Genomic DNA, 25,554 nt, shown 5'->3' with positions numbered 1-25,554 from the left:
ACATGGGGAAGGAGGGAAAGAGAAAAGAAAGAAGAGGGCTGTCTCTACACAGTCGTTTCAAGGGATATGAAAGTGAAGGACGTTAACACCTCCTTGCTCTCTCTTTCACTTCAGAAAGGTAATTCCCCTCTTACGTCACTAATGCTACAACAGAAATTAGAACTCACAGTGGCCCAGGAGTTGAGGGTATGATAAATTAGCTTCAACTGCCTGGACTGTTTACATACAATGAAAACAAAAAATTTCTCGTTGACTTTCAATTAAGGCTTTCCCTCTGTTTTTTAATAAAGGCACTAAAGCAAAAGCCAATTGAAATGCATGTCTGTAATCTGTAACAATTATGCCAAATCTTGCATAAAGTCTTTGAGGATCAAACAAGAATAGGCAGAACAGACCTACAAAATGGTCCACTGGTCTGTCGCATTACTTGCTATGAAAGTCACTCTGTTAATCGAGAAAGGTGTCTGCTTGGGGACTGGCTTTCTCTAGAGCATCAAAAGAAACCCTGAAATTTGCTGCTTTCAGAACCTTTTCTAGCTTCCAATCTAAATACTGTACACATTGCTACTTTATGAAAATTATCATACCAGGCCTACACTGGATGCAAATTATTTTGGGGGGATGTTAGGAGTGGGGACAATGTATTCCTGTATAAATGTCTATCGATATCTACAGAGGAAATCTGTGCCTTTCATCACCTGGTGTTTGGACATTGCGTTTAGGCTGAAACTTTAAATTTACCTAAGAAAAAGCCCCTTGTAAACTGTAAGGAAAACAAACAAGCTTCTAGAAATGAAGCGACACAGTGTAAGTCATGGTAGCGTTATTTGCAAGGACAAACTACTTCTGCATAATGAGGTTACTGACCTGCACTGTTTTAGAGCAGTTTTAAACATGAGGGTGAGGCCCACTAAATTTCAGCCTGCAACAGTAGCTAGAGAAACCAGGGCTGATCAATAAACAGCCACCATTACAGGCTCTTGGGAACCTTCATCATAATGGGAGCCATTATAATTTTGGTCAGGTACAGAAAATAAGGTGACCTATACCTAACGTCTGTTTATCACTGGACTCTCATTAGCAATTGGAAGCCATTGATTAGCTATTTTTTGAAACCTGAGCTGGTTTTCCATTTCTCTCTTCATGTAATAGCCCTGTGAATAAATGTGTCCTAGACTTCAAAATGAACATGGGGAAACGAAAGAAGTAGAAAGCTTCCTCCCTGGCCAGCTTTTTATTGAAGAGAGAAGCAATTACATGACATTCCACTAAAAATTCTTGACCCAATCAAGTACTGAAGCCCGAATGCCGATTTCCCTCTTTCGTAAGAAAGAGCAACAGAGAAAACAAAGGTCATGGACCATATTGTGATTCTTTACAGCTGTTGGAGACAGACAGTATGATGCAGTAGCTTGATTTGAATTAAGCCAAATGATATGAAAAGCATCAAGGCTGGCAAGCAAAGCAACAGAGCCTCAAAGAATTTAATCTACCTTGAAGGTGGGAGTACTTTTTGTATTGATGGCAGCGCACCAGGACAGAAATGAGTCCTTTAATGCAATGACTCATTAATAGCCTTAAGATCACAATACATAAATAGGATATGTTGATCAAAAAGATAGCTCTGCCTCTCCTATTGCAGGATGGCCAATATTTCTCTACAAGTTATTTCATCGATAATAAATAGACCATGTCAATGGCAAATGTACAACAGGGGAAGCATAACCCATTATGAGGTAATGGATATTGCTAGAGGTTGCCTCATTACCTTCACGGGCTGTGTGGCTGGTTTTTCCTTGTACAAATGCTGCCCTTTAGACAAAATCCCTTCCACATCCGGCTGTTTAGCTTGAACTGCTACTTCAGTTTCCTGGGGAAAAGAGCACATACAGTGCAGATTAACTTCACAGTTAGCAATAAAATTACTAAATTTAAATATACCCTTGGAGACTCCACATGTATTGCAGATCAATTTCTGCACAGTACATAGGGGCACAAAGCAGTTTTCAGTGCAGAGAAAAGAAATGGAGGCTTCCCTGGTGGCGCACTGGTTGAGAGTCCGCCTGCCGATGCAGGGGACACGGGTTCGTGCCCCGGCCCGGAAGGATCCCACATGCCGTGGAGCGGCTGGGTCCGTGAGCCGTGGCTGCTGGGCCTGCGCATCCGGAGCCTGTGCTCCGCAACGGGAGAGGCCACAACAGTGAGAGGCCCGCGTACCACAAAAAAAAAAAAAAAGAAGAAATGGAGGTCTTTGTGAAACACACCAAAGTTTAAAAAATTTAACCCAAATCTTCTTGAGTTATGTCATAATACTATTATATAGAAACAGAGACACTTTATATTTTTCCAAAAAGTAGAATGCAATAACGAGAAGTATGACCCATGAATATGATTAATATGGATAAATACTAATGTTAGCTTCAATAATCTCAGTAATCCTAATGTCCATTTTACTCCACAAACCTCTTATTTTAAGAGGGTTCTTCTCGGGACTCTGGTTCCCAAATTTTATTTTGAAATACAAACCAAATAAATCTTTCCACATCACTGTCAAAATTATTAACTTTCTTTCCAAAAAGTAAACACTTAAAGCACAGTATCAAGGCTTATTAATTATTAAGCAGTCAAATTAAATAGGCTTTTTGAGGAATGATTAAATTATCTTTAAAAATCTGTTTTTCCTTAGTCTGGAGAAGATTGAAGCATGACCGTATGACCGAAAAACGAAACAAAACACAACACAAGAAAAAAACATCCTCTTCAGATATATGAATATAAAGTGCTTTGCTACTGGGTGCTGTCTAGCTCTCCTGAAGAGCGGACAAAGGAAACGTGCACAAATTGAAGCTGAAGGAAGTGAAGTTAAGTATTACAGAAGACTTTTTGGATGTAACACTTGTTAAACACTAGGATGGAGTATCGATTAATCAATGACAGGTGTCAGTCAGGGCCTGGCAATCTTCCCCAGATGGCAACTCCTGATTAACACATAGCCCTCTTCCTCCCTCTCCTACCCCGTAGCCTCCCAGCACTGCTGTGTATATGTGTCTTCATGCCACTGTTTCCTTTATCTACTGTGTTTGTACCTGTCCTCTCTCAGCTCCTCTGAGCAGGGTGTCCTCTGAACCCAAATTACCGTAATCTTATATGGCACAGTAGGATGTCCTGTAACTTGTGAGTGCTCATCACATGCTCTTGAGAAGGATTATTTCTTCAGTTCTTATAATAAATAGCAATGGGAGGTAGGCACTTTCGTTAAAAGGGTCCATAACATGAAGACTAACTCCATGTGTTAAATGGGTACGTGTGCAACACACACACACACACACACACACACACACACACACACACATCACCTTTAGAGACAATAATTCTGGGAGAAACAAACCTAGAATTGTAACTATCAATTTACTCTTTATGATAAAAAGTTCTAAACCTGATTTTTTTTAAAAAAAATTGCAAAATTGTAACAAGTTCAAAATCGGAGTGTACTTTGTGAGGGTTGGGTAATTCCTTCTTCCTTTAAAAATGATTTATAAGTACACCCAGTGTAAATTCTACACCTTCAGAAAATGAGCACAAATAGTCTATAATTTTACCAGTTTCAGGTATGCAGTAAATGACGAGCACTAACACCTTTCTCTCCCTGCCCCTAGTCTTCAATCGCAAATAAATAGTTCCAAAGATCACAAAGAATCGATGCCACTATTGAGAAGGCACTGGCAAATAACCAAGATTAAAAGACTGCATTTGATATGACAAGAAGTCCCTCAGGAAATAAACACACAAATTTTAATTCATGAAAGTTTCACTGGAGAATGAACAGAAACAGCAGCAAGGCTGACATGAGAGCAGCCCCAATATTACTTAGAGCTCCAAGTTCTAAGGTGGTGCTTATTAGATGCACTGTGGAAAAGGTGGCATGCCATGTGAAACGTCTATGTTTTGCACCTGCAGAAAGTAAAATATTTCCTCTTCAGGCCACTGAATTTGCCCTAGATTTAGCCCTCTGATGAATGAGCACTGTAAAGTCACATCACTTCCGTTTATAGAAATGTTTCCTAGTAGCATGCCCTTTCATCAACACTATTGCCATCTCTTCGCCCTTTAATGAAATAATGGAGAGTTTAAGTTCCTGGATAAGATTTACACCCGGTCTAACAGAAATAGAGCAATGGGTGAGAGAAATCATGTTCAGCTCTTAAGTCTTTGTGGGTACTTTCCCTTCGCAATTTTTTGGAGAACTAGATATCTAATGATAGGCACCTTTGATAAACTACTTTAGAAAGAACATTTTGAAGATAAATTTCTACAATTTACCTCACTACATTTACTTGTAGTGTGAATTTATTAGTTGAAAATAGGTCACTTATTGAGGCTCGAATTTTATTGCTTGAAGGGTCAACTGTAGTAAATACAATTAAATTCCCTTACAATGTCCCTTAGTATAGTTTTCTTAAGTTAGTGTGAAAAAATACACTATGACAAGCTGATCATCACCATGAAAAAAATGGAAGTATGTGTGAGACAAATTTAAAAATTTTGATATCCCTCCATGCAATTAAAACTTGACATGGAAAAATTGAAAAGCAAGCAAACAAAAAAGCCCAGCCAAATCACGTGACTATGCAAAGCTAAGAAAAAGCTGCTGAAATCATTAGCTGTGCTGAAAATATCAACAAACTGCTATAGTGACTGCTATAGTGATTATGTCACTATAATAATATTAACAAACCAGAGTTGCTAAAACTTTACCATATGTCAAAACACTGTATGTTTCATACATTTTTTCCTCATACTTACACTCCTACAAAAAGGGTATTATCTGGGACTTCCCTGGTGGCGCAGTGGTTAAGAATACACCTGCCAATGCAGGAGACATGGGTTCCATCCCTGGTCTGGGATGGAGCAACTAAGCCTGTGTGCCACAACTACTGAGCCTGCGCTCTAGAGCACACGTGCCACAACTACTGAAGCCCGCGCGCCTAGAGCCCGTGCTCCACAACAAGAGAAGCCACTGCAACGAGAAGCCTGCGCACCGCACCGAAGAGTAGGCCCCGCTCGCCGCAACTGGAGAAAGCCCGCGCACAGCAACGAAGACCCAACACAGCCAAAAATAAATAAATTTATTAAAAAATAAAGGGTATTATCTAATTTTGCAGATGCTAAAACTGAGGGAGATTAAGTCAATTGTCCAAGGCCATGTAAGCTTGCAAATGGCAGAGTTGATATTATTACCGGGAAGTGTGGATCACTAAACCTCCACTTTATCCCTCCTTTGTTGAGTATAGCGTGTATGTGTGTGTGTGTGTATGCACATGCTAAAACTGGCAGCCACATCTCTTACTATCATGTTAATTTTTTTCCTCTTCTTTAACTCCAATACATTCTATAGTACCCTTCCAGTGTATAAATGAGAGAAAATCCTGCCTCTTCCCACCGGAAAATAAATTCTTACATAGCTTTTAAAAAGCTCCAAGGGTGTCTCTTTGTGGGTTTACAATTGCCAAACTGATGATATCCAGGTCAGAGAATTGGTTTGAGTAAATCTTTTATCTCACAAATGGCCTCACGTCTTTATATGATTTAAGATAAGGTGAAGGAGGTCACCACTAAAATGGAAACACAGCTAATTATAGTGGCCAGTTTTTTGTAAGTAGAAAGTGTTCAACTTCAAAGAACACTCAGACAAGGAAGTCTTCATGGGATTTCAACCAAAAAAATCTCACTTCTAATAATAGAACATTTCCATTTAAGTTTTTCCCTCTGCCTTATTCTTAATATATCCCCTGCAATATAAGATTGTGCACCAGGAGTTAAGACCCTTATGATGTAACTAGAGCTTTTTTTTTTCCAACATAGTATTGACAGTTCACTAAAATCTCATGCATAATTTTAAGTATATAACTTTTATTAAATAGGTAATAGGAATAACCCTTCATCAATACTAGGAGAATACTGCAGTGTACTTTAGAAAAATCCAGCCTTGATAGGTTTTCAAAATGGAGGAATTCTCTAAGCACCTTCTTCAGTCTTATATCTTATTAGACAGCATTACTAATATTGCTGGTGGTGTTGGTCTGACGAGCAGCGAAGCAACGGTTAGTGGTAAAAAAGACTGAACAACCCCTTTGAGGATGAAAGTAGCAATTCATATGCAAATTAATGTACACTTACATTCTCTAAGAATTTGTTCATTGACTACTGTATTTCTAATTCAATATTAAACTGATTGCACACTTTTTTTTTAAACTAGAAATTTGGTGCTAAGGATAATATAAGAGAGCTACATTTTGCCTTGTTTTCCTTTATTTAAATTTATTTATATTTCTATCATTTTACTTATTGCTAACCTTAGAATATATCAATATGTATGTATATATATATCTGTGTATATATACATAAAAAAATATATATCACAACATAAAAAGGGTGGGTGAATACACCCTCTTCCCCGTTGACTTTGGGCTTTACCACATGCCTCACTTAGGTCAATGGACTGTGGGCAGACATGACTGCATGACAGCTCTGAGCTAGGTCTTTAAAGGCAATTCAGGATTTGCTAGTACCTCTAGTTCCTGCCTTCTACCATGGGAGAATAATGTATCATAAAGAAGCTGCTCTTTCAGCCTGGGTTCTGGAATGAAAAGACATTTGGAGCAGATCCACAGCCCAGGATGAGAAAATCTGAACTTGACCCATAGTGTAGAGTAAAGCTGCCGCTGATCTGCAGACACCTGAATGAGTGATCAATGTTTGTTCTTGCAAGTCACTGGGATTTGGGGGCCACTTGTTACTGCAGCAAGAGCTGACAATTACAATGTTATAGTGAAACAAGCAAACAAATACATGGCTTTCTGGGGAGAAAAAACAAAGTAAGCCTTTAAAATAAATGGGCTCTAGTCACATATATTGACTGCACTGTCTCTCATTCCATATACAAACTGTTCGCTAAAAAGGGTGGCAAGAAACGAAAAATGAAATGGAATCAATATTGTGTTAGAGCCTGACTTCTCTGGCTTAGATTGTCAGGCAGACTCTGACAAATGAAGGCTGATGGATGGAAAAACACAACATTGTGCAGCTGAGTTTCTTTCTCTTTTCCCTCATGCTGAATGACTATCCTTTTATTTATCTACAGCTGGGCTTCCTAGACCACAGCAACACGACTCTCCTTCACTGTAACTGCAGCCTGTCAAGTACGTGCCAAGCTGACTGACAAAGAATGACAGGCTCTCTCTTTCCATTCTGAGCTAATCAAGGGCAGCCCACCAAAGGGAGGTTTTCTTCTGATTTAGAGATTTATGGATTTCAAAAATAATCTGGCCAAATATAAAAAATATAATGCCATATTGATTTTTAACGTGGCAAGTGTTTTGAAGCCAAGAAGATAGAATCTATTAAGGTACACACTCGGAATATTCAAGGCCAACCAAAGAGTGGACATAGATAGGTGTGACCATCAGGTAATGAGACTGATATCCAGAAGCCACTTGTAGAAGCCCTCCATTCATAAAGATGGGGTTTCAAAGCCCTTTTGGCGGTAGAATGCCTTTGGCAAACAAAATCTTACCCAACCCTCCCCAGCATACTAATCAATTCATTCAGTAAATATATACTGAATATAAGAGCACCTATTATGTTCTAAATACTATTTTGATACTGGATATATAACAGTCAATAAAACAGACAAAATTTTTCTGTTCTTGTGAAGATTACATTCTAATGGGAACCATGGACGATAAAATATAAATTACGGCACATTGAAGGATGAAAAGTGCTAAAGTGAAAACAAAACAAAACAGAACAAAGCATCAAGTGGGGATAGGAGGTGTATGTGTGAGCTAAGGGAACGTGGGAGGTGGACATGTGAGAAAGTGCCTCCAGGAGAAAAGCCTCACTGAGAAGGTGACATTTGAGAAAACATTAGAAGGAACTGAGGGAATGAATCAAGCAGTATTTCAGGGAAGAACAATCCATGCAAGGGCAACAGCAAGTGCAAAGGCCCTGTGGCAGGTGTGTCTGGCATGATTAATGCAAGTATAAGGAAGCCACGGTAAGAGAAGTCTACCGAGCAAGGGAAGCAAGCCAGAGAGATCGGGGAGGGTAGGTCCTGCAGGGCAATTATGTGAGGACTTGGGCTGTTACTCTGAGTGATATTACAAGGCATAGGAGGGTTTTCAGCAGAGGAGTGATATGATCTGACTTATTTTTTAACATCATTCTGGCTGCTGTGTTAAGATTAGACTGAAAGAATGCAGAGAATAGACAGTAATTATGAGCAGACTCCCAAGAGGGTTTGTTAAATCTACATTGCTTGGAGGGAAGTACTTGCTTGCTGAAACCCAATGTACTTACTCCAAAAATCTTTATACATACAGTTCTTAAATGAGGACTAAATCTCTGATCTGGTTTAATAGCACAGGACACTGCTTGAAGCAGTCTCATTCATTGAAACTGGTGCTCTCCAGGTTTTACTATGTTCCTAAGTCCTTAGTGGTGAAGAGTGTGGGCTCTTCAGCCTGGTTATCTAAACTCCAACGCTGGCATGAACTGACTAATTGCAATAAAGACCATATGGCCCATAAACCCTAAAACATATTCTAAAACCTTTGCTATTTGGCCCTTTGCAGAAAAAGTCAGCCAACGGCTGATCTAGAGAAATGGTTAGGATTGGCATTTGTGACACTAAAAACCTTCAGGTACACAGAAAAATTATATTTTTAAAGATAAAACACAAGTGACATTTTGCCTTTTACATCCTTATATAGACACACAGACATAGTCAAACAATTTATAGTTACACTTTAGAGAGGGCTCAACAAATATTTTAGGCGTTGTGGGTCATACGGTTCCTGTCATACCTGGAGTCTGCCACTACCATGTAAAAGCAACCACAGACAATATGCAAACAAATGAGCGTGGCTGTGCTTCAATAACTATTTACAAAAAGACAGAGTGGACTGAATTTGGCCCTTGGACTATAGTTTGCTGACTCCTGCTTTGATGTATTACAGTGTTCTTGGAAGTAATCAGACTAGGGATAAGAACATGTGAGTTCTAGGCTTATTAAATCCTGAGCTGGGGCAAGTTACTTAAATTCTCTAATTTCAGTATCTTTAATTATAAAATGGATGAAAGTGAGAGAGATTATTGTGGATACAGGGTTAAAAACAACTTTTTCCCCTCTGCATCAGACTTTGACCTTCAAAGAACTTTCTAGCTGTATTTTCCCTGGAAACCTGATAAAATTGGAATGTCAAATGTGTTAGTAGGCAGCATAGAGGAGTGATATGATCTGACTTATTTTTTAACATCATTCTGGCTGCTGTGTTAAGATTAGACTGAAAGAATGCAGAGAATAGACAGTAATTATGAGCAGACTCCCAAGAGGGTTTGTTAAATCTACATTGCTTGGAGGGAAGTACTTGCTTGCTGAAACCCAATGTACTTACTCCAAAAATCTTTATACATACAGTTCTTAAATGAGGACTAAATCTCTGATCTGGTTTAATAGCACAGGACACTGCTTGAAGCAGTCTCATTCATTGAAACTGGTGCTCTCCAGGTTTTACTATGTTCCTAAGTCCTTAGTGGTGAAGAGTGTGGGCTCTTCAGCCTGGTTATCTAAACTCCAACGCTGGCATGAACTGACTAATTGCAATAAAGACCATATGGCCCATAAACCCTAAAACATATTCTAAAACCTTTGCTATTTGGCCCTTTGCAGAAAAAGTCAGCCAACGGCTGATCTAGAGAAATGGTTAGGATTGGCATTTGTGACACTAAAAACCTTCAGGTACACAGAAAAATTATATTTTTAAAGATAAAACACAAGTGACATTTTGCCTTTTACATCCTTATATAGACACACAGACATAGTCAAACAATTTATAGTTACACTTTAGAGAGGGCTCAACAAATATTTTAGGCGTTGTGGGTCATACGGTTCCTGTCATACCTGGAGTCTGCCACTACCATGTAAAAGCAACCACAGACAATATGCAAACAAATGAGCGTGGCTGTGCTTCAATAACTATTTACAAAAAGACAGAGTGGACTGAATTTGGCCCTTGGACTATAGTTTGCTGACTCCTGCTTTGATGTATTACAGTGTTCTTGGAAGTAATCAGACTAGGGATAAGAACATGTGAGTTCTAGGCTTATTAAATCCTGAGCTGGGGCAAGTTACTTAAATTCTCTAATTTCAGTATCTTTAATTATAAAATGGATGAAAGTGAGAGAGATTATTGTGGATACAGGGTTAAAAACAACTTTTTCCCCTCTGCATCAGACTTTGACCTTCAAAGAACTTTCTAGCTGTATTTTCCCTGGAAACCTGATAAAATTGGAATGTCAAATGTGTTAGTAGGCAGCATTGTTTCTGAAAAAAAAAAAAAAAAAAAAAGACTGGTAAATTATACCTGGCTTAGGAGTTCTACATTTGAACTACAAATGTGTAGGGGAAAGTGATAGTTTTGGGGATCCCCTGAGTGCAGTAACTCTTGTAATTGAGCATGTACCTTTCAAGGATCTTGGAAACTCTGTGTTATAAGACATTAGCTCCTGGGACCCATGAAGCTTCTAGGCCAGGGTTGACCCAGCACCACTGTGTGAGTCTGCTTTCTTTTTACTTGAACTATCATCTGAGAGTGTGCAGGTGCTGCAAAGAGAGTAGCTCTTGGATGGCTCGGTGAATGTTGTACAAACTGCTGTGTATTCTAAGCCCACTGAAGAGAGATGCCCGATCCCGCCTTCCTGGGAAGCTGTGCTTCTGTTCCTGTAGCCTTCTAAGTGAATTTAAAGCTGCATGTGGTTAATGGTAGCCTTGTTCAGTCGCACGTAAGAAGACTCGCTGACGGGCTTGACAAGAATCATTTCTAAGACCTACATTTTATTCCACAAATATACTGCTCTGAATTGGGATACATTTTACAAATGATGGTATGCCACAGTCTACTTGGCAGCACTTTTTTCTTAGTGACAGATAAAATAATGATGCATATTCTAATCAATGGTGTCTTAGAAACAATGAAATATGGTATGTGACCAGGATATTCATAGTAGGTCAGGATCAAATGATTTAGTATATGCAAAGGTAATACTAACTGCTACCATTTATTGAGAACTTACCAAGTACAAACACTCTGCTATGCACTTAACATTAATCATTTTAAGTAATCTCATTCAATCTCCACTGCAGAGCCTTTCAGCAGACATTATTATCATTTTTCAGATTAGAAAACTACAGTCATGAGAGGTTAAGAAACTTGCTTAAGGCACAAGCTAACAAATGGTGGATGTGAGATTTGAACGCTGGTCTGTCTGATGCATATCCTGCATACTTATTTACTATACTATAGGTTATATTAAGTATAGTACGAATATACAAGACTTTATTTGATGAACCACAGGGTTTAGAACCAGAATAAAGTAGTTTTGATTAATGTGTAATTTTAGTTTAAATCAGGGTTTCTCAACCTCAGCACTACTGACGTTTTGGTCTGGGTAATTATTGGTTGCAGGCAGCTGCCCGGTGTATTGTGGGATATTTTACAGCCCCCTTGGTCACTATTCACAAGATGCCAGTGGCACTTCCTCCTTCCCCGGATGTGCCAACCAAAAATATCTTCAGACATTGACGAATTCCCCTGGAGAATAAATCACCACTAATTGAGAACCACTGAATTATTGAATGTGTGAATGAACAAATGAAAGAATGTCTATCTACTACTCATGGTCTACATTTCCAGTATACATGAAATAGTATGATTTCATATGAACACCTTTCTTTCCTTTTTCTTATATGGAGCACTGTTTGCAACGCCAGATGTTTACGTATTTTTTTTCAGATGCACTACTATGCACACTATGACTCTTAAACCACATATGAATGTGGTTCTGATGAACTCTAACCATAATCGCATGTTTCCCTTCCAGCTGAATTGTTCCTAAAAACATTGCTTTAAATAACCCAAAGGGATTAAGGAACACAGTGGATTCTTCAGAATAGAGAGACATATATAACAAAGTAATTTTTCCAGGTCTCTGCATCATCTTTTCCTTTCTTTGTACCTTCACCTTGGCTAATGGTATCTGCATTATTTCTAACTGATATGGCACAACCCTAAATTATCATCCATATGGTAAATGGACATAGTCCTTAAAAAAGTAAGTATTATTAAACACTAGAAGTTTCTTTTTAAAATATAAAACAGCAGTTGGGAAAATTTCCATTGAAAGCAAAGAGCAGTTCAATTCTGACTTCATGACTGACATACACTTCAAAAAAAATTAAAGATGCTTTGCTTTTACTGTTAAGTGTTGTACCAAAATTAGAGTCATTATATAAAACAACTCTTTCTAAATTCTTCAATAACTTGTAAACTTAAAGAATCAAATGAGTTGCTGAATTAAGCTTGTATTTAAAAAAAAACAGCAACAAAAACATCCGAGATTTCTCTTCTAAACAGCTTTTCCTTAAACATGTATAGGAAACAAAGCAAACATGAAGGTTTCCGAAAAGAAGGAAAATAACACATGATGGACTAAAGCCCCTTCTTTGGTTCACACAACATGTTAGCTTTCATCTTGGGTCCTAGGTCTTTAATTACTCTGCCGTACTTAGTTTTTATAGTCTTGCAACTTTCTATGATTTCTACCATTCCAGCAAGGTGAGCATATTTCACTGGTCTCCTGTAAAGTCAATGATAAGGTTTTAGGGTAAGGAACTATGGACCTGTATTTTAGATTCATATAACTGCTAGAATCCAGAATATACAGAGAACTCATATCACCTGTAAGAGAAACCAAACAATCTAACAGAAAATTGGGCCAAGAATGTGAAGAGCCAACTCATGGATGGAAAAATCTGAATGGCCAAGAAACATGAAAAACTGTTCAACCACCGATATGCAAATTAATGTAATACATTCGTGCCATTTCCTGTTGCTGTGGAAAGCAATTTACGATATATAATAAAGATATGAATATTCTGATGAGCCAGCAGTTCTACTTCTAGGTATTGTCACATGGTTTATGAGGAGACCTACGAAGAATGTTCTTTCAGCACTGTTCACGTTAGTGAAAAATTGGAAACAACCTAATGATTACTCATATGGAATCTCATAACCCTATTGTTTTGTTCCTATTCAAATCAGAAATACTTTTTAACAGATTACTTCTCTACCCTAAAGGCACTTTAAATCATTGTTCTTACTTTATATGGTGTCCAAAATTCTATTTAACTTAGTCATAAGTTAAACTTAATGTTCCTATTCATAACTGACTCATTGAAGATATTAAAGACAATAAAAGAATAATGCTGTCTCTAATAAATCTGACTTCAGCTATAATGTCATATGCATGATATAAGCTCAGATAACATTCGTCTACTTTGGAGTGAAGCATAGGAATGTATATGTATGCGTGCCTAATTTTGTATTTGTGTTATCTCTCCAATTATGTAAATCACTAATACCTATTACTATGCTAATACTAGATGATATATTGTAATCAATGTTACCATGAATTATTAATTTTATGTTTCTTATCATCTACTACAAATAATGTAAAAGACAGAGATGCTTATCTATCCATATTTCCTCTACCTGCTATCCACAAAAGTTCTCTCAGAGAGTCCTGAAAATTAAAAGTATGCACACATGGCTTTGTAATTTCATGGGTCAATAAGTAGAATTTTAGTTATATCCTATACTTTCTTGTGAGTGCTTCCATATTTTGCCTTTTGAACGCTTGAGAGAATTATTAATTTCAAGGAAATCAATTTCATTTGAATGACTAGCATGTTACATAATCAGTTATTATTATAAATGCATCTTGAGTTTTTTAATCTTAAAATTAAAACTATTATTAAAATAGTCCAAGTTAAATAATTAGGGCTGCTTTTATTGACTATACACATTGTGCCTTATGATGAGTAATTGCTAAATATTCATTATTTCCAGAGGAGACAATGAAGTATTCAGAAATTGGAAGCTGTGGCATCAGAAGTGTTGGGCATGCAAACTCTCAGTTTCTAATATATATTGTTTTGAAATTACAGAGCAAATGAAATGCATTTACACTGGGTGATAATTTAAGTAGTTAATTTACAACTAAGGTGTTTCTTCTTCAAAATATGTATGTCAGATATATATTGAAGTATTTGGTATCCTCCACAATATGTGTAACTCCATACATAATATATACACATATTTCTTTTCCAACACGCAAATGAATACGTCTGGTTATACTAATGCTACTTCTTGAAGGATAGCCAGGAAGAATGAGAGAAATACATGAAAAGGAGAACAGAAGATAGGTGGTAATTTGGAAGTATTTGGAATACGAAGGTGATTGCTAAGTCATGTATAACTGACTAAAGAATGTAGTAACATCAGCTAATTTTGTCTCTTAGATGAAAGGAGTACTTTTAATATACAACCTAGAATTGTATTTGTTAATTAGATTTATAATTTACACCTATTCTCAATGACACAGAAATTAATATAATGAGTGAAACCTCAGGATACAGAACTGTGTATTCAAGAGGAAATACTGCCATGGCATTCCTTAAAGCACTATTTTTAGAAGGCTATAGAATTTCATTAGACGTATTTATCTTTAAATTAATGTGCATCAGTCATTTCAGTAGTTTTTTAAACTCTTAAATATGAGTGGAAGTTTAAATTGGTATAAGTTTATGAGATGGCAAATGAACAGTAAAATAGCTTTACTTAAAATAAGTATTTCTTAAAGTGTTCTCGTTAGTGTTAAACGATTTTTCCTGTGTATTTGTCTTTTTCCTCCCCTTTTAAAATAAACTCACAAAGATTATGGCCATAGCTCCTCTCGCTTTTGTCTTCCCTCACAGCACCTGATACAATATTCTATCTGTAAACACCAAGTCCACACCCTCCCCCCTCAGAAAAGTATAACGAGTGGCCTTACGTTGCTGTAACTTCTTGGCAGTCATCCTTACCCATAACGATAGTCATACTTGCTTTTAGAGGTGTCATAATTACGTATTTAGAATTTTAAGTATTCTTCTGTGGTAACTCACAGATTTAAGGATTCCTTTAGCAACCAATAGAGTTAAATAAGCAGAGCATGGCATTTCCTGAAGAAAATACAAGTTCCCAGCCATGAAGTCAGTAGGGTAGACACACTCACCAGGCACACAAGGGGCACTGGAACAGAGACCAGAGGGTCAAGGAGAGTACAGAGAGCGGCACTGAGGCCTGTAGGTCACGTATGCCATGTAATTTTCTCTCACCTGTCGATCCACATGCCAGCTTAGGAGCAGGAGGTTAAAGGAATCTGAAAGACTGGCGAGTTACCCAAGTAATACCAACACATATAAAGAGACTGGTAAATTTGTTTCAGAGCGAGATCCTTTTTTCTCACCACCCAACATGGGGGAAGCTTATGCAGGTCAGTGAGGAATAAATAAAGAAGTTGCATCTGTGTGAGTCAGTATCTGACCCCCAAGACATACCTATACGTCTCCTCCTGCATGTTTATTATATTTATGACTATTTGCCTACTTAAGAATCCATCACGATGTTTCTCAAAGTGTAGTTCCCAGACCAGTGGCATCAGTATCACCAAGGAACTGCATCTGACAAAGATTCTCAGGTTATTCCGCCTACATTAAAGTTTGAGAAGCATGCCTCTACATGGTGTATACTAGAATTGGGAATGGGTAAGTGTTAAGCCTAGAATTTTAATTCATTTCTATACTTATGGATATAAAATTTATCTTTCAGTGATACAGCTTTATGAATAAACAGCTTCATGGATATAGCTTTTTTAAAAAATATTTATTTATTTATTTTTGGCTGCATTGGGTCTTCGTTGCTGCGCGTGGGCTTTCTCTAGTGGCGGTGAGCGGGGGCTACTCTTCGTTGTGGTGCGTGGGCTTCTCATTGCAGTGGCTTCTTGTTGCAGACATTGGGTCTTCGTTGCTGCGCGTGGGCTTTCTCTAGTGGCGGTGAGCGGGGGCTACTCTTCGTTGTGGTGCGTGGGCTTCTCATTGCAGTGGCTTCTCTTGTTGCAGAACACGGGCTCTAGGCACATGGGCTTCTGTAGTTGCAGCACATGGGCTCGGTAGTTGTGGCTCGTGGGATCTAGAGCATAGGCTCAATAGTTGTGGCGCACGGGCTTAGTTGCTCCGTGGCATGTGGGATCTTCCCGGACCAGGGCTCGAACCCGTGTCCCCTGCATCGGCAGGCGGATTCTTAACCATTGTGCCACCAGGGAAGTCCGATATAGCATTTTTGAGACAGAGAAGCAAGAAAGGCGGTTGTATTTTTTTTTAAGCCACGATCAGAAAAATGGTACTTTTTGAGTACTGCAAAAGGCAAGTGCACAGCATTTCTGAAAGTATCTGAAAATCCAGCCTGTTATTTTCTACAAACACTCACTGCCACCAAAGGTGGTATCTTGCAAGTTCAAAACCTTCCTCATTTAACATCCATTGTTTCCACCCTGCATTCTGTCTGCCAATCAAACCCACCCCTTGGGCAATATAGTTGGTAAACCAGGTGGTTCATTCATTCACTTAAACAGAAGTTGTTTGAAAACTGTTAGAAGTGGTCCCATATTTCTCCTTCACACATACTGAGAAAGGGATGGTATCCGTGTGCAGGGCAGAGCTTTCTTTTGAGGGAAATTAAAAAACTAATGCTAACACTGTTTCAAATGTTCTCACATAACCTACTCCAATGCATCATTATGTAAACTTGCTCTTAACGGAGAATGGAAGACTGGTAAGTAAAAAATTAAAACTGTAGTGCAATAAAAGCATGATTTTAACAAAGTATAAAAATGGTTGAGGGTGACTAAATGGCTTTTAAAGCTATATTTGACCAAAAGAGTGATCAAGGAAAGGAGAGGTCTGCTTTTGGAGAAGATGGTATAATATTAGTGAATGGAAAGTAGAAGTGGGAACCCTTTAGTTCCTATTGGGTTTGTTTCTGTATGTAAAGAGGGATGATATTCTGACTGCAAAGAACAAAACAAACAGCTACGAGAGGGAACTGGTGCCCAAGATGGGTAAAGAGATTAGAAAGTCCCCAGCTGCTCAGAATTGACTCTCTTGAGCTAGATAAATTACATCTCAGGACACTAATGAGATCGGCAAGTCAAACAGCAAACCACGATGGGTGGTCTGGAAGATTGGAAAAGTGCAGTTTTTATTTTCTAAAGGAAAAATAAGGTGTGGGAATAAAATTTTAAGCTTCTAACTGGTTATTTAAGATTTGGTTAGAAAATGCAACGCAGGAAGAACCTACAAGCCTTCTTCAGTTAATGAAATATTTTGAAAGAATGGGAGCCAGTTGACACAAGTGCTTTAAAAAGACAAACCCTGTCATAGCCATTATGTATAGCTAGACTGATACACAGAGAAGGCAAATATTTACACACCGGTTCCAAATTTTTTGAGAAAATTAAATCTGTACTTACTCTATAATTTGTCATCACATTGAGATTCTGTACAGGATTGTTTGCCAAAAAGGGCAAAGACCCATTCCTATGCAATTCAAAGGTTTGTTTTTAATACTTTCAGGTTATAACCTCCAGACTAGAATCTATTTGTCATAAGTAAAAGTCATTAAAATCCTTGTTAGAAAAACATTTTTTTTAAACTTCAAGTTGTAAACTGTATTTGTATTAATAAGCAAAAGACCAATAACCTACAGGGGAGAAAAATTGGAAATGAATGTAACAAACAGCGCACAGAAAAGGAAATTACAAATGACTGAAACATTTTGTGATTCTGAAAAAAGTTCATCCTCACTCAAAAGAATGCAAATTAAAATGACAATGAGATGTCATTTTTTTCTTGCTTAGCAAAGATCAAAAAGGTTGATGACAATGAGTTGGCAAAGGTGTCCGGGAAAAAACTCCTTCATATTACTGATGGGAGTGCTCTATGAAGAGCAATTTGGCCATATTTACTAAAATAACAGATGCCATTTTGACCTAGTCATTTTACTGCTAGGAACTTAACCTATGGTGATACTTGCAATGTGAGAAATGACATGAGCATAAAGTTATATTATACACTGTCATATTGTTGCAGGAGCAAAACTTGAAAACCAACTAAATGTTCATTAATTGGAACGTTGGTCAAATGAGTTATGGTACATCCTTAGAATACAACAGTATTCAACTGCAAAAATGAGAACATTCTTAAAGTGCTAATATGGAAAATAATTGTCAGTATATATCATTAAGTGGGAAAAAACACTATTCAGAAACAGTGTTTATAGTATCCTACCAATTGTTTGGTTTTCTTTGTGCGTGTGTCTTTCTTTTTTAAAGAAGACAGGAGAAGGAAAGAATATATACACAAACACACACTCATGTCCTATCCTTGGAGTGCTATTGAAGAAACCGATAACCTTGGCACCTATGGGGAGAGAAACTGAGTGGATGAAAGATGGAGAGTCAAGGGAGGATTTGAATTTTGTACCACAAGAAAGTATTATTTTTTTCAATAAAGAAAATGATTGACTCTTTTAAAGTTTGTCTTGAAGGATGAACTCATTTTCAACCTTATAATAAATAACCCAGTATGAACTTACTGACAGAGTACTAGGTCATTTTGTATAAAAGGACCATGCAGATTCTCTCAAAATTAGAAACAAAAATGAAATATGTAAACAAAAATAACAGTTTTACAAAATACTTACCCATACATACCACATGCAATAAATACAATACGATAATGTGATTATATTCTATTGTGCCACACACTACCTTATTTATTGCGTTGATTTCATGACTTAGCCATGGGTCACCAGCAATCATTTGAAATACAGTTCTTTAAATTATCTCCTCCTCTTCATTCCTACTACCAAAGTCCTCACCCAGGACCATGTTGCTCCTCAACTACCTCAATCATCTCCTGACTGCTCATCCTTTTTTGGTCTGACACTCCTCAAATTTGAGAGTTTGCCAGTCACCTCTCTTTAATAGCTCCCACATCTCTCGAAGATAATGTCTAAGCTCCTTAGTGGCATACAAGCCTCACCCAAACTGGGCTTACAACATCGTTGTATTTATTTTTCTTCCCAGACTTCATGCCATTAATCACTTCATATCTTGGTTCTTATTGCCTCTTCTCTCTGGAACCCTTTTCCTTTCCCTCACCCACATCTCACTTCATCAATTCCTACTCATCTTTTAAAGGTCCAGTTCAGACAGTACATCCTCCAGGAGGCTGTCTTGGGACCAGAGCTTCCCAAACTTTAGCAAGTGAAAGCATCTTTTGGAGGGCTTGTTAAAACAGTTTCTTGATCTTCACTCACATCTATTTTGATTCAAGAGGTGTATGGAGAGGCCCAAGGATTTACATTTCTAATGAGCTTCTATGTGATGCTGCTGCTGGTCTAGGGAACCACACTTCGTAGCTGTGCTCTAAATAGTACCCCCACTGGGTTAGGTATCATTCCTCTGGGCTATCACAACATCCTATAAGTGTACTCAGCACACTGCATTGTAAATGCTTCTGCATTGCTTGAATTTAGTACACTGAGGTATATTTATATACCAACTCATCTCTAAGCAAATTGAGAATGAGGGCCACCTTAACATAGGAGGATATTGTAGTTAATCAATAAATGGTTAGTTAGCTGAATGAAAATTTCATTAGCTTAGTCTCATGCTTTTCTTTCCTTAGAGAGGCTGATCAGGGATATAGGAAAACAAAGTTCATGTGCACTTCAGCAATATATTTGATAAAATCTCCAAATGACCATTTTTGGACAAAATGGGGCAATATGAACTGGGTAGGAAATAAAGCAATTAGAGTTTGGTAACTAACTGAACAATTGCCAAAGGAAATTGACGGTTGAATTGATGACAAAATAGAGGGAGGTTTCTACTGATGGGCTAAAGGGCTGTTTTAGGATTCAATCTAGTTGAGAAATTTGTTTTCACAATGTAGATGAAGTTATAGAAGGCCATGGACTGTGGTAAGATAAACTTGGTGGAAGAAAAAAAAAAAGATAAACTTGGTGGTGTTTTGACAGTTTAACAAGTGTCCGGCCAGGGTCTATGTTGCCCTTCTCCCCTTCTCATAGAATGTCAACCTCTCCTAGAGGGGCAATCTTCAAACTGGGGTTGCCCCTGGAGGGATACAGAGACTTTCCTAGGGATATATGAGCATAGATGGTGCTCGTGGAAGCAGTTTCCAGATTCTCAGCTTCTACAAGGGATTTGTCTGGGTTTGTTCTTGCGGTACGTACATCATTCCAATTATCATTCCTACTTTTTAGTTAATGATCATCCTCCAACTTTACAAACTGATGTATCTCAATAGTGTATTTTACCTAAGACACATTTACGCCAAATTGAAACAGAATTCAAAATATTAACGACTGAAATCCTCCTTTAATCAAGGTACCATCGTACACTTACTCAGCCATCTCATTCATAGATTCATTTCCAAAAGTCTACTGGGTATGTTTAATAATTATCAAAAGTTACATATATTTAGGCAATTTGGTTATTACTAGGTATCTTTATTATTAATGATTGTAGCTATAACTCAATCTAAAGGATTTAAAAAAATACTGAGAACCTTATAGTCACAGAATATTGTTTTAAAAATTGAATTTAAAACCACATGGGTGCATTTGTCATATAGAAGTATGACAGAATGGTTACTAAAAGGCTTCATAGCATAAATACGTATTACATTAGGATACAACTCATTGGGGAAGTGGACTGGAAATATGATTTAAAGAAGAAAGAGGACTGATAGGAAACTTCTAATTATTAATGATGACCTTGTTTTGTGTTTTTTTTGTTTTGTTTTGTTGTTTTTTTTTTTGCAGTACACGGGCCTCTCACTGTTGTGGCCTCTCCTGTTGCGGAGCACAGGCTCCGGACGCGCAGGCTCAGCGGCCATGGCTCACGGGCCCAGCTGCCCCGCGGCATGTGGGATCTTCCCGGACCGTGGCACGAACCCGTGTCCCCTGCATCGGCAGGCGGACTCTCAACCACTGCGCCACCAGGGAAGCCCCTGTGTATTTTTTTTTTAAAGTGGGTGATGGTAGATATCATATTGCTATGGTATTTGGATTCCACTGGATCCATTCAAAAGAGTAATGTAACACTTTTTAAGTGTCAATATTTACAATATGCCAAGGGAGGAAATGGATGTCAACTTTAAAACGTCCTAGCAGATACTCAGTTTTCTAAACTATTTTTAGAGGTTTATAAGCAGAATAGTCTGAATACCACTGTAATAAGAGGTCTGGTTGGAGCCCTCCTCCTTGCCTTGGCAGGGAGGTTTGACCTCCTCCCCTCCCTCATAAGGAAGAGAACAGTAAAAGCCACACCTGCTTCTTCTTGGCCAATAAATTGTTAGTCTTACTTGAATTCTCCATTCCAGAAATTCTCAATTCAAGAAACTCTTTTCAAGTTTATATTCTTCTCCGTATATAGGCAATTCGGTTTGGTGAATGATGAAACTCTCATGACTATCTGCAGTCTTTTTTGGAGTGGTTTTCTGGTAGCAACTTGCTGATTTCTTTTGAAAGAGGGGGTATTTTGCAAGCCTGATTTTTCTCTTTAAGGGCTCTTGTCAAAATTCCAGCTACAAAAGGAGAGTTCCCATTCACTGTCTTTTTTCTATTGCCTTAGGAAAATGTGTTCCCACCTCAGTGTTAGCTTAATCCAACAGTGTCCCAGGGAAATCGGCTCGTGTTTTTCATTTTGCAACGAACAGGAAAGTCAGGTTAAGAAGGGTAAGTGAGTTAAACAATGTCATAAAGCCAATAAGTGTCCGAGCTGGGATTCGAACTTGGGTCTTTTGTTTCTCTCCCCATTACCATGCTACTTCAACTCAGCGATGGATTTTGGAGTTGAGTAGAGGGCGTGGAAAGTAAGAGGAAGAATTCTGATTGCCCAGTGTTCAAAGAGAAAAGTTGATGCCTAATTTCACTCAAATATGGTACCCACAAACCTCAACAATCTTCAAGATTTTATCAGAGCCAGAATTATACTCTTGCCCAGAACCAACCTAAGCTCAGAGGAGTTTTAAATTTTCAAAGAACCTGTCTAGCTGCATAGTGAATGAGAATATTGTCTTTCTGTCAAATAGCTCTCACCCACTGTTTTTCAATACACATTCCATAGAAATATTTTCATACCTAATAGAAGACGCTGAAACTTTTTTATTTCCTAAGAAAGAGGATTAGAGGATTATTAGGCTAAGAGGTCAGTGTCCTCTTCCCTGTTCCTCACCTTCCCAACACTAGTCCTTCAAAAATAAAAGTAAACTAAATCAGATATATTACTCAATTTAACATGAGCTAGTACACGTCTATCTAAGGGAGTAACTACCTGAACTTGAATTATCTCACTCCAAACAATGAACTAGATGACATTAACCTCTGAAAAGCTGATGTTGTGAACTATCCACACTCCTGACTGATTGACTGGGGATCCACTGATCAGTCCAACTCAGAATCCAGTGCTTCCAAAGATGATAATCTTTGGAAGCATGGTAAGGACACATTGTGATTCTTAGGATTCTGGGTATACTCTTGAGGCTGGCTTAGAGTCCCAGGCTTATTTGTGTGAAAGCTACCATTGGCTTAGAACATGGAAAATTCTCAATGATATCTCATTCGGTTGAGCTTCAGTTCTTTGGTACTTAGAGTAGTCTTTCTCTGTAGAGGTCTCGTTTGGGTGTTCTTTCTTTGTTGCCATTACTGCGGTTCCTCCCTTCTCCAGGGGAAATTCTCAGTCTTCTGATTCTCCTTCTCTGAAGACTACTACTATGGAGCTGTCCGCTTCTCTCCTGGTTGGCGTGATTTTACCAAAGATAATCTGGAATTTTCAATTGGCCTCTTTGGGAAACCTAGGATCTCCCTAAACTGGCTCATCTAAGACCTCTCCCTTCCCATCATCTCCACTGTTCTGTTCTCCTTTTACCACCTTCAATCTTCCCTTCAGCTCCCTTTAACTGTCCATCCCTCTGTCCACCCCTGTCAGGCTTTTCACTCGCCACTCCCATCTCCCCAACTCCTTTTAGTCACTTAAGCTTTATGCTCCCCGCCCCCACAGGCCGCTCTCAAGGGATGTAGGAACCCCAGAAGTAACCACCTGAAGCTGAAAAGTCTACTTAGAGACAAACTAGATATTTTATGCACTCAGATTGGCTCTGGAGACACCCCAGATAGCCCCTTGGCATAACGTCAGTCACTCGCCCCCACCCAAATTTTAGTCCACAGCTCCCACAAGATTACATATTAAGTCCAAAGAAAATCTTAAAAAGCCTCCTCCCACAATTACTGGTGGGAAGTTTTAGCCCTCCTATTGAGCAGGTAACCTCATTTTATTTTCATACCATTTGCTAGTCTGGTACAAAATGCTAGTATGTGACAGTTCAAATTTATTTGCTTCCTGGTTTTCTCTGTAAAATAAAATTTACTAATGGTTAAAAACTATTCATCAGTATACATAAATAAAATCTCTAGAAACAACAACGTCCAAGATAAACAACTTTGTATGCACTGTATGCCAGGTATGTAGCATGCGTTTTTGTTAAGCAAGAAGGGAGTAATGTTGTCCTAAGGTAAAATGACTGCTTGTTCCAGAAGGAAAAAGAGAAGAAATGTAGGACAAAATCTGAACAGACACAGAAAGTTGTAGTTTTGTGGAAAAGGAATTTTATGTTATGTGGTCAAAGCTGGCTATGATTGGATGGATATATCTTTAAAGCTTTTAAAAGATGATTTTTAGTATCAACAGTATACCAACGCAAAACTAGAATTTAATCTTCTCTTTATTAAAATGATAAAGTTTTCTTGGATTATTGGTCTGTTCCTAATAAGAGACTGTAAAAGGTTTTTCTTTACCTTTTGAGTAATCCACCTAGGCAACAATGATTCTGTGCCTTATGAGAATAATTTCCTGTGCTTTGTGTAGATTTTATCATGTCCTTGATTATTTAAGAGAATGGAGGCATTGCACTTTTGAAAGAGCCAAAGTCTTGTACAATCATATCACCTCCTGTATTTATTTCTGAAATCTTTTATTGTCACTTTGGTTAAATAGGTAGTCAAGCATCGTTTTGGTGACCCATGATCCTATTTCACCAAGTAGTCAAACCTTTTCACATATTTGACAACCTTTGATATTTTGCCTTCCACAAGTCAAATCCTAAATGAAATCTTGATCTCAAGCTGCCTTGAAAATCTCAAAGGATTTGTTCTCTCACCTTCTAAAAACAGATTAAGAATAATTAGGTTTATGTGATATGTTGAGCTGCATGTAATGTATCCCTAGGTTATGGATCGAATGTTATTAATATAAATATTACAGTACTTATACGAAGTTCCTAGAAATGTGTTAATGCCCTTGCTGTTCATGGTATAACCTGGTGCTGCTCCGCCTAATATTAGACAATGACAGTATCATGTTATCAGTAGTAACTTCAGTTATTACATTAAAATGGTGTGTGCCACAAAAATAACATTTCCTTGTCAAATGAACTTTCATCAGATCTTTAACCATGATTATTTGAAGCCTTCTGTCATTTACAGACATCCGTTGTTTTATTCGGAGGCTTCCCTGAAAGTGCTTGTCATTTACAGGCCAGAATGCTTACCTTCAAGAAAAAGGGACTATCTCCTAAACTCTTGGAAAGGACTACACCAGGTACTCCAGGGAACAGGCTTCTGAGAGCTTTGTTTAAATAACTTGTGACCATACCACTGGACTGACTCAGGATTTCCGGAACTCTAGTGGAGAAGCTAATGGGTTTTAGGAAACTGCTAACCCGAGATCAAGTAAAACAAGAGTCAATTACATAGAACTGAATGAACTGATGAAGGATGATTTGATTAGGGTTTTTTTGGGAATATGGTTGATGCTTTAATGTTCCGTTTTCTTAACATTAAGAACTCCTTTTTCTTTTTACTTATCCTATCTATAACTCATAGTAATTTAGTAGATTACATTTCTGTGGAGAGAAATGAAACATTTATCTTTTCTCCCTGTCTGATCCCTCCAGAACTCAAACTCTTATCAAGTATTCTTATTTTCATGGCAATATATTTATTTGCATAGGTTCAATAAGAATCTGTCCTTTATGTAACAGGACATAATTGAGAAAACTGATTATATAACCAAGGCTTTGACTGGAATGTCATATTTAAGAATGATGTGCATAGAATCAGATAGGACCGGACAGTTTTAGAAAACCACAGTTAATTTTATGGAGACAATACTTACAAAGCCCTCTTGGGAAAACTGGCCTAGTACCTGGCTTACAGGATGCCCAGCCTTACAGGTGAATAAGGAAGGTCAGTTCCTGGCAGGCCCAGGAAATCTTAGGATATTTTAAGGACTTCAAGAATAGAAGAATTCACCCAAATCTATAGGCATGGCAGATAAAATGTGATTTCAACTTCTTGGCTTGGCTTCTTAATCTCATGAGGCTTTTAAAAGTCAAAACTGAAGTTCCTTATGAAAACTTTCAGCAAAACAAACTTTAAAAGGCCTATGTGGTAAATTATTATTCCTGCT

At 37.9% G+C, this 25,554-nt stretch overlaps 1 protein-coding gene across 1 annotated transcript in view; it reads right to left on the bottom strand.

Annotated features, from left to right (window-relative positions):
• The window catches only part of DMD (dystrophin), a 1,809,438-nt gene that overhangs the window by 773,339 nt on the left and 1,010,545 nt on the right, over positions 1-25,554 (bottom strand). Inside the window, exon 47 of the mRNA XM_007456856.1 lies at positions 1,769-1,870. Within this exon, the coding sequence (XP_007456918.1) occupies positions 1,769-1,870 (102 nt within the window). The remainder of the gene's footprint in view (positions 1-1,768; positions 1,871-25,554) is intronic.

Source organism: Lipotes vexillifer, unplaced genomic scaffold (genome assembly GCF_000442215.2).
Source record: "Lipotes vexillifer unplaced genomic scaffold, Lipotes_vexillifer_v1.1 scaffold207, whole genome shotgun sequence".
Classification (NCBI taxonomy): domain Eukaryota; kingdom Metazoa; phylum Chordata; class Mammalia; order Artiodactyla; family Lipotidae; genus Lipotes; species Lipotes vexillifer.
Note: the sequence above shows the minus strand (reverse complement) of the source record. Positions and strands in the feature narration are given on the sequence as shown.